At 43.3% G+C, this 10,275-nt stretch overlaps 1 protein-coding gene across 3 annotated transcripts in view; it reads left to right on the top strand.

Annotated features, from left to right (window-relative positions):
* Positions 1 to 783: 783 nt before the first annotated feature.
* PDGFC (platelet derived growth factor C) overlaps positions 784 to 10,275 on the top strand; it is a 220,025-nt gene continuing 210,533 nt past the window's right edge. For all 3 annotated transcript variants that reach the window (XM_005556154.4, XM_074040670.1, XM_074040671.1), the window contains exon 1: positions 784 to 1,810. In XM_005556154.4, the coding sequence (XP_005556211.1) occupies positions 1,693 to 1,810 (118 nt within the window). In that variant the 5' untranslated portion in view covers positions 784 to 1,692. The remainder of the gene's footprint in view (positions 1,811 to 10,275) is intronic.

Genomic DNA, 10,275 nt, shown 5'->3' with positions numbered 1-10,275 from the left:
CTTGCTATTAGCTTAACGCTGCCCAACTACTACGTATGCTTCACCAGGGCAGGGACTTTTGTCTGTTTTCACTGCTACGGTTCCAGCCTCTAAACAGTGCCCGACAGAGTGGGCATTCAGTAAATATAGTACTTGTTAAATGAATGTTATTATTTTGGCTGCCTTTACTTTTGCTTTATCTGTCCTGCTTTAGGGAGCTGGAAATTGGAGAAAAACCTTTGAATTCATTTCCCTTCTTTCCGTTCTGAAACTCTGGCCAAGGGTCCTAGCAAAGACCTTAGGGAGTGGGGATCCCTCTTGGAAACTAATGGCAAGTCAGGCGACAGGGGGCGGCAGAAGGAGAGTTGCAAGAAGTTCTTTCCCACTTCTTACTTCTGCAGCACCCTTCACCACCCATCGTGCTCTGTATTTGGGGTTAGAGGTATTCCGTGGAAAGGAAAGCAGGGGCCGCCTTGGCCGCGTTCCTCGCCTGGGCCATCGGGGTCTTGCCCACAGCGAGTCCCGCAACACCCCCTGTCTGCGCAGCACCTGTTGACAGCCAGTGGGCGGCCAAGCCCGCTCGCGCGGACGCGGCCCGGGGCTGCCCCTCCCAGAGGCGCCGATCCCCGCCCGCCCCATCGGCCGCCTGCGGGAGAGCCGCTAAGCCTCCCCCGCTCGCCAGCCGCGCGCTCCGCCCGGACTCGGCCCACGGCCCCCACCTCCTGTCTGCCGCCGGGCGGGGGGAAGGTAGAGAAGGGGAGGGGACAAGCCGGATCCTCCCGGCCGCCCCGGCCTTCCCTCTTCACCCCGTGCGGAGACGCCGCGCCGAGCCCCGAGGTTAGCGCGGAGCCCGAGGCGTGGGGGGAGGGGAGGGGAACGACCGGAGCCCCGCGGCGACCCCGAGCGGCCGAATTGCCCCAGGCTTTGAGGAGCAGGGGACGCGCCCGAACAAGGTGAACTTTGGTCGCGGAAAACTCAAGCCAGGTGCCGGAATCCGTGCTGCGGCGCTCGGGACGCGGCGCCCGGGACGCGGCGCCGACTGCGCGCCTAGTTGGGGAGCAGGAGCCCCGGGGCCTCTCTCCGCCTGCGCCTGGGCCGGTCTCGGCCCGGAGCCCCCCGGCCCCGCTCCGGCGTCCCGGCCCGTGGGACCAGCCGCGGCGCCCTCGCCTTGTTTCTTCCCCCTCCCCCTTCGGGGGTGGGGGGTGGGGCGGGGGAGAGGGGCGCACGGAGAGCCGCATCTATTGGCAGCTTTGTTATTGATCAGAAACTGCTCGCCGCCGACTTGGCTTCCAGTCTGGCTGCTCGCGACCCTTGAGTTTTCGCCTCTGTCCTGTCCCCCGAACTGACAGGTGCTCCCAGCAACTTGCTGGTGACTTCTCGCCGCTCCCCCGCGTCCCCACCCCCTCATTCCTCCCTCGCCTTCACCCCCACCCCCACCACTTCGCCACAGCTCAGGATTTGTTTAAACCTTGGGAAACTGGTTCAGGTCCAGGTTTTGCTTTGATCCTTTTCAAAAACTGGAGACACAGAAGAGGGCTCTAGGAAAAAGTTTTGGATGGGATTATGTGGAAACTACCCTGCGATTCTCTGCTGCCAGAGCAGGCTCGGCGCTTCCACCCCAGTGCAGCCTTCCCCTGGCGGTGGTGAAAGAGACTCGGGAGTCGCTGCTTCCAAAGTGCCCGCCGTGAGTGAGCTCTCGTCCCAGTCAGCCAAATGCTCCTCCTCAGGCTTCTCCTGCTGACATCTGCCCTGGCCGGCCAGAGACAGGGGACTCAGGCGGAATCCAACCTGAGTAGTAAATTCCAGTTCTCCAGCAACAAGGAACAGAACGGTGAGTCTTTCCCCCATTCTCCCCCTGCTTGTTTCTCGCTGTGTGTGTTAACGTTGGCATTGTGCGTTGGTATGTGATGTATACCAGACTGCGAAGGTATCTTTGGTCTCTACATGCAAATGCGCGCTCCGTTCACTGGCATGGACTGTTGAAGGTTAAGTGTGGTTTGCAACTTCGGGAGCTGCCACAGAGCTCCAAGAGGGCAACGTGAGTGCCACTGCAGCCTCAGTTAGAGTGAGGACATTCTGGGAGCGATTGTGAACGTCAGTTCAAATGCACATTGCAGGTTCGCTCATTGCCAGAGTTAGAAGTTCAAGAACTGCCTCTAAAAACGAATCCAAAATGAATGAGTCTTGGCATGTTTGACTTTACTCAGATTTGGGGAGGGCGAGGGGGGTCGGTCAGGAAATGTATCAGCCGCATGAATTGAAGCACTCTAGGTCGAAGTCATCAATTAATCAATGAGTAGATAGGAAATATAGAGGTCAAGAGGCTGTGTGGTCGTTTTTAGAGGAATTAAAAAGTGTATTTCTCTAAACTTGCCTTTGTACTCTGAAGTCCTTACCTTTCTGGTGGTGTGTTTTTGTATGTGTCGGTGAATGACTGCTATTTTGTGTGTGCTGGAAGCGACTTAATCCTGCATAGGAAATGAGAATTACTTTCAGCTTTCAAGTGTACCTGAAATGTTTAGAAAACTCTCAGATGCAAGTTCCCTTGGGCTGGGATTGCACAGAGCTGGAGAAAGGCTCCTTTCATAAAGCCAGGGCAGCTTCAGGGTGTGTAATTTGCTTAGCCTCTGAACCCATATGATTTACATCATTCAATTTCTAAACTCTTTTTCTCTTCATCTACCATTATGAAGTCATTTTTGAGAATACTTTGTAAATAGAAATTTTATACTGCACATGAAACCACAGTGTTCATGTAGGCTGTCTAAAATTGGAATGTTTAATGCCCTGTTTACAAGTGGTGGCTCTTACTGTTATTTGAAAAGGAATATACATGTTTTTACTGCTTTGTATATCATCGATTCTGTCACTTCATTAACCATGCAAAATGAACACAAATGGCATAACTGCAAAATTAAAATGGGGTGTGCTATAGTTTTAAGTCACAGTGATTTTTTTTCCTTTTCATATCAGGGTATTTCAAACCTTCAACTTTGAATTTAAACTCTATGAAGTGTTCATGTTTAAGAAAGCACAGAAAGTTTTAGGGTATAAAAATAGATAAAACAAGGATTCTGCGGACTTTTGCAAACATTATTTGTATTTGCTGCTGCACAGCAAGACATAGTATCACATTTATCAGCCAATATTAGTATGGTGGTGCTTACAACTTGCTAATGTGATGGCACATGGCACCTGCAGGCTCCTTGAGCTGCTGATCAAAGGGCAGCCTAGGGATCTATCTCTAATCACAGTAGCTGCAGAGGACTGGGGGAAAGTGATCAAAGGAGCCACAGCACCAGCTGTACTAGTGCAGGAAACAGATCAGACCAACCTTTGTTCTTTCTCATGTAAAATAAATGTCCAGTTCAAAATATTGCTTCTTACTAGACAAGCTCCTCCATAATGACAACAATGCACAATATTCCTGGCTTCCTGGCTTCTGTTTCTTACTGTTCCTGTCCCATATCATTTCTCCTATTGCCTTGTCTTATCAAGCCTTTCTTGGCATCTCCCTGAATCTCTTTGCTAACCTGTGCTTCTCTTTGTCCTTTCCTTGTAGTTCTCTCTTGTGTTCCACATGCTGTCATCACTTCGTAAGGGGCCCAGAGCTGTCGTGAAGCATGTGGTTATAGGCCACTTTACCCAAGTAGGTTCACACCTTCAGGAGAGATGAGTTCATTAAGCCAGGCCACACACATTCTGTTGCCATCTGAAGCTGGGCCATTTCCATTCCTAAGATGCATGATGCCAAAAATTGCTGCTTGTTTCCTAATCTGTGGGCAGAGTTTTGGGCTATGTTAGGGGTTGGTCTATGTTAAGGATGGCGGCAGGAAGTAACTAGAAGTAGAGAAACTACTTGCAGTTTTTTAGCCCAAGGAGAAGTGGCACTGGCCAGCACTAGGGGGCAATATAGAGCTATTTTCTTGCACATACTCAGGTTGATTTTTGTACGTCAAAGTTTGAAGATGTGAGGATAACAGGTGGGTGCTGAAGAAGATTCCCCTGGAATGTAATCAGATTTGTTAGAGCTACTACCATTACCATTAGTACTACTACTTCTACTTCTTCTTTTTGACTTTCAAATTTTCCATTATGTGGATAACTTTTTGCCCACATACTGAATTATGATTGATTTTTTATTGGCCTCTTGCTTTCTCAATTTTGACGGTTGTACAGTCCTGTAAATATGAACCCTCCTTGAGGATACCACGTAGAAGATCCCATTGGCCCAGATCCCATTGACTCAGTTCGTGCATTGAATCATTTTGTGAACGGTCTTCTCTAACTCTGAAATGTCCAAATTGATATGACTATAGCAGCTCATTCTTGTCTTCAAGGACCCCTCCTCATGATACTCTCTTTTCTTGAGTATTCTGAAGTCCCTAATGGTGTTTATTCGATCAGTTACCTCTGGCTGCTTAGTTTTAGTATTAACTTGGTGTTTCAAGAGGAGGTAGAATTGGAAATTGATGGGTATAGCCAATGCCGCATACATGGATTTAGACTGGATCATGTGGACATGGTTCAGAAGTAGCTTTGAAGGGTTAGTGTCATTTACACTATTATTAGGTATCTGGTTTTTGACCTACCATTGGGTTGCAATTCTTGCCGCTTTTACTGTACAAACAGTTTTATCCTCTAATATTATAAGTTGGCTTCATAAACCATACTTAATTTGTAACCTTACTTCTGACCCTGTCTCACATATGAAAACAAGGGTTTTCAGATTTAACTTGAGGAAAGAGATTAAAAGATAACATTGACTTGCTTGGGGAGTGTCTGGTCTGTATACTTAGTATATGATCATGGTGAAAAATACTCATATTTTGTGCACACTGGTTTTAGATGAGAATGCCTATTGTGGAATGATTAAGTTCTGGGATGGTGCTTCTGAGTTGTAGCAGAATCATACATTCAGGAACAAAACAAAACCTACTTTGTCTGTTGCATACACACAAAGAGATGTCAATGACAAAGTTGTTGGGGGAGGATTGCCTCTTCTACCTGTGTTGTTGGTGAGTGATTTTTAGTTTATTCATAGATCAAGAGCATGCGTATTATTTTTTCTCATTTTCTTTAGCCATTCCGAATTTGGATTTGGAATATGCTGCTGTTTGCTACGGTTGGTCTTATGAACATCAGTTATTGTATGTGTTCTTTTCCTCAAGGGCTTTCGTAGCATGTGGGGCAACTTACTTTGGTCTGCTGGTCATGCCCTTTTGCCTGTATCTTGTGTTCATGGATTTTCCGTCTCTTTTTATCAGTGCCAGCTTTCTCTTCCTACTGCCAATGTGCCTGTATCTAACAAAATTTAAGTTAAAAATGGAAAATTAAAAAAGGTGTCCAATCCCCTTACCATCGTTTATAGGCGGCAACTTCAAATCTCTGTTTTATCAAAAACAGGTAACCACAATATTTAGAACAGTGTCCACGAGTAAGTAGGCTCTAACTGCAGACTAAAGGGACTTTCCTGTAAGTTTCCCTATAAGTTTTATTGCGTGACCTTTGTGACATTTATTTTTGTTGTTTAAAGGCTTTTTTACAAAAAAAAAAAAAAGAAAAAACTTCCTCCTGGTTCTCTGCTGTTTGAGATAGTTGAGGAAGTTGAAGAAGTACAGTGCCATTATGTAATGATGAATTTTGTCTTTTCACAGTAGGTGATTAAAAAGCTCTATTATATGGTAATTTTTCTTCTGTATCAACTGTAATCGTAGATATTGGATGGATGATATATTTTGCTTTTACCACTAAAACATGTTTAGATTGGTTTGTAGGAAGCCTCAGGGATTAATATATCATTTGTTAAATAGTTGTAAATAGAGGATGGGATTGGACACTAAACTTCCCTCAGTGCTGCCATCTCTTCTGCGAGCTGTAGCTCTGCTCAGGCACTGAAACTTTAGCTTTGTCTACTCTAATTTCACCCTTCCTGAAACTTATTTCTTAAATATCTTCTGTATATTAGCTTCCACTTCATGTTTTCTTCAAGTTTTAGACTGGTAAGATTTTATCTATAAATGTTTGCACCTTTTGTAGAAACAAAATTCTAATGATAAGGTGATATGTTAAATAAGTAATGATGGATCAAGACATTCATAACGTTCATAGTAAAAACAAAAAAGTTTCCATGACTGATGAAATTTTCCTCATAGGTTTCTATTTGTGTCAACCAAAATGGCAGAAGTCATAAAGTCCCTTCATTTACTTACTCTGATTTTCCTGTTTCTAATTTGGAAGCATTATACATAATCAGAATATATAACTCTGTGTAACTCTGTGTAATCTCTATATAACTCATTTATTAAGCAATCCCTGTTGCTTCTTTATCTTTTGGCTAAGATCAATTTTAAACAATCTGTATGTTGTATTATTTTTCATCACCACTACCTCTAGCTATGATTTTATTTTTCAAATCTCCCTTTTATTAAATCTCCTAAGAAGTCATCTAATATTTGGTAATCACTTAGTATGTACCAGTGTTGGTTACCATACTGATTACCAAAATGTTGAAATGTTGAAATATTTCCAGTGAGTTGGGAAGAGACTAGTGCAACTCCTTTAAGACAAATGGACCAACATGTGATGAAGCAGAAATTCCAATGCCTGGTACTGCTCAAGGCCTCTAAGATACTTCTGCAACCCTGCTGGCCTCTGTCCTGATGGATCAGTGTTTCTGCCATACTGATTGTTAAGCATTTTGACACTTTTAGCTCTGGACAATTTAGTTCATATTGCGGTTAAAACTTCTATCTTTTTTCCTCTCTGCTTAGCAGCTCATGCCTGAGCCATGACTTGAAAGACCTGGAGTAAGGAAGGGGTATGGTTTCTTTCAAGCTCCCTTCCTGCAGCTCTTTTGGTTTTAGCTCCTCAAGGGTCATGGCCTGGGGAGAGATGGGAAGGTGGACATGGCACACTCAGCATGCAATTGCAACCTCCAGTCATTTGCCCCTACCTCTCTGGCTAACACTAACCAGCTGCTCTTGCATGGGTAACACCTTCCCATCATCTAGATTAAATGATTCACTTTCTCAGAGAGGTCTTTTTTCTGATCACTAAATCTAAATTAACCACCTCTATCTTCTCAAGGTTAATTAATTAATTATGTGGTACTTAATACTCCTTGATATTCTTGTTGTTAATTAATTAATTAATTAATTAATTATCTACCGACATCCCTCACCCCCACCGTAAAATCTAAGTCGTTGAGAGTGTGGACCTTGTTTGAATCGCTTCCTGTAGGAACTGCAGCACCTGAGACAGGTATGGCAGAGAGTGTGCCCGCTAAGTATCTGTTGAAAGGTTCTGGAGGTAGTTAGTATCTTACTAAAGAAAGACTATGCTGTTAACTCTAACAACAGGCCATCTTTTAAGATATCGTTTTGGTCTTGGAAGTTGCACACTGCTTGACTTCTTAAATAGGAAGATATGGTTGTTCAAGTATTGGTACTGATGGGTTGTGCCAATCAGAGTACCACGTTTTACTCTTGATAAAGATAGATGTTACCAAGTGAGCAGGTACCAGGCAAATGGATAGGTTTCCTAGAACTGGTTACTCTTTTAAAAGTGTCATTGCTGTGCATGGGCTTATATTTTCTGAAGATGGGGACTGTTGTGTGATGCAGACCAAGGACTCTTGAAAATGTTGCATAGATGACAAGCCTTCAAAATCTGTGTGCTTTCTGTATTGTACCTGTGGCTCAAGGATAACTTGCACAGGCTAGAACTCAGCAGCGTGTGTGGTATGAGGAATGTTGGAGCTAGAAAGACCCCAGGAGCTTATCCTCCCTGGTGTGAAGATTGAGGTCTAGACAGTGGAAGTTGACTTGACTTTGTCAAGGTCACTTGGGAGCCACTATTGAACTGCTAAAGTGGTGATATATTTTTCCTTATGTGAGAACCAGTTAGGCAAATGGAATCCTAGTTTCAAAATTCAGATATTTTTTTATAAAAGCATTTCTTTATTATGCTAGTGGATTGCATGCTTTTCAGATTGGAAGATGAGGTGTAGGAATTTGTTGCTTCCGAAATATTTACAGGAACAGTAAGGGAAACAATCTCATAATAATCCCATTAGTCAAATGGAACAGTATATACACACACACACACAAACACACACACACACACACAGTGACACTTCTGTTTGTGTAGGCATCTGACAAATTGGCAAATAACTGGAAATAGTACCTTTATAATGGTTACTATTATGTTAGAACCATACTTTAAGCAGGTATATAGATGAAGGATGTTTATTTTAATATTTTGGTTTATTCAGTGATGGTGATGAAGAATATGGCTGACATTGCCATGCTTGGTTCCACAAGGAAACTTTTTGGTAATAATTTTAACGTTTCATTTAGCAGGATGTCTTAATGATAAAAGTGCCATAAAAATGAATAAATAAGCACGTTCAGTGAACGCTAGAAAGTGTAACCTATTATTTTTGAAATATATTTAATGAGTGGCCTTAACTTTTATTTACACTGTATTCTGTGGGATATTCTATTCAGAAGTTCAAGTTTGTTTTATTTATTTTTATTTTTTTAAGGTCAAGACACTCAGAAAATAAATTAATAGCTGTAAACTTGAATGGCTTGCCTAAAATATTTTTAATTTACCTTTTTAAACTTTTTGTTTGCAAAGTTCCCAAATCTGAAAACAAAGGGAGCTAAACATTATAAAGAGGAACTGTAATAACTACATTTATAATTAAAGCCAAGTTGTTATAAGTGATATTTTTGGTAGCATTGGCTAATTTTGTCTTTTACCTCATGGGAATGCATTTTAAATTTAGTTTTGTTAATTTTATTTGTCATCAGATTTCTCGTTAGAATTCATGTGCCATCCTCAAACCACTTTTTATCATCCCCTGGTGACTGAGTAGCTTCCTCCCGGGACGGTTATTTGCCCTGTGTCCACACCAGACCATCTTTGCCAGGCTGTCTTCTCTAAATTTGCTCCCTTGCTGTTTTACTTAATTCCTCTTTTATTTTCAAACTATGATTTTTTTTTTTTTGTAGTTAGCTTTTCCCGTTTTATATTCGTTTTGTTTTGTTTTGTTTTTGAGACATGGTTTCACTCTGTCACCCAAGCTAAAGTGCAGTGGTGTGATCACAGCTCACTGCAGCCTTGATGACCTCCCCAGGCTCAGGTGATGTTCCCTTTTCAGCCTCCCAAGTAGCTGGGATTACAGGTGTGTGCCACCACTCCCTGCTAATATTTGTATTTATTTTTAGAGATGGGGGTCTTACGATGTTGCTCAGGCTGGTCTTGAACTCCTAGGCTCAAGCGATCCTTCCACCTCGGCCTCCCAATGTGCTGGGATTACAGAGGTGAGCCACTGTGCCCAGCTGGATTTTTTTCTTTAGAATAGTAGTGGGGTTGCTTCTTAGTCCACTGAGATGTGTATTGGGTTGTTGCTGGGGTTTGTGGGGCGGTGCAGAGACAAAGTAGAGGTCTGATTCCTTAAGAGAAATCAGTGTTCTCAAACAGAACAAGGCATTTTAATGGTAAGTGCAAGGATGTAGCTTTACATTTCTACTATATACACTGTGTGCTGATAAATCAGTAAGAACTGCCAGGAAGGACCCGGCAGCAGCAAGATTTAGATGCATTTTAGGGGGTAGTTGCATGGGTCTAAAGGGCTCTGAGTAAGCCTCTAGTTTTGCATTGCTTAATGATGACTCTCCAGGAGTGACTGTCAGGTGCCATATTTGTCCTCAATGTTTGCAGATAGTATGCAGTTGATAAACTTTCCGTGAGGTCTTGGGAAAAACACCGGGGCTTCACTGGCTAAGTAGCTTAGCTAAGGTCCCACAGCTGGTAGATGTTTGGACATTGGTCTGACTCCAAGCCAGGACTCAGAGCCACGTGCCTCCTCCTTCGTAAGTTAAATGGTCTAATGTTTTATTAGAACATTGTTTTCATTCAGCAAATATTTATGAGCCTGTGCTCTTTGCTAAGCTTTGCCCTAGGTGCCGCGTACACAGAGAAGAAGATGCAGACCTGCCTTTGAGACTCAAACTCGGTCAGAGGATGGCAGATCCTTCCTGTTACTTCATGGTCTATTAGTTTTGTGTTCAAAGTGCTGTGGGAACACAGAGTGCTTTATTTCACTTCAAAAATCCTCTATTGATTTACTAAGTGGTTGGTTTTGTCTAGAAGGGAAGTCGAAGGAGAAAAGTTCCCACAGAGGAGGTGATGTGGTTTGAAGCAGGTCTGAGAGGGGAAAAAGAGGGAAGAATCCTAGGCTGAGGGAACAGCCTGAGGAAAAGAATAGACACATGAAGAGGTATA

This window comes from Macaca fascicularis, chromosome 5, assembly GCF_037993035.2.
Source record: "Macaca fascicularis isolate 582-1 chromosome 5, T2T-MFA8v1.1".
Taxonomy (NCBI): Eukaryota; Metazoa; Chordata; class Mammalia; order Primates; family Cercopithecidae; genus Macaca; species Macaca fascicularis.
Note: the sequence above shows the minus strand (reverse complement) of the source record. Positions and strands in the feature narration are given on the sequence as shown.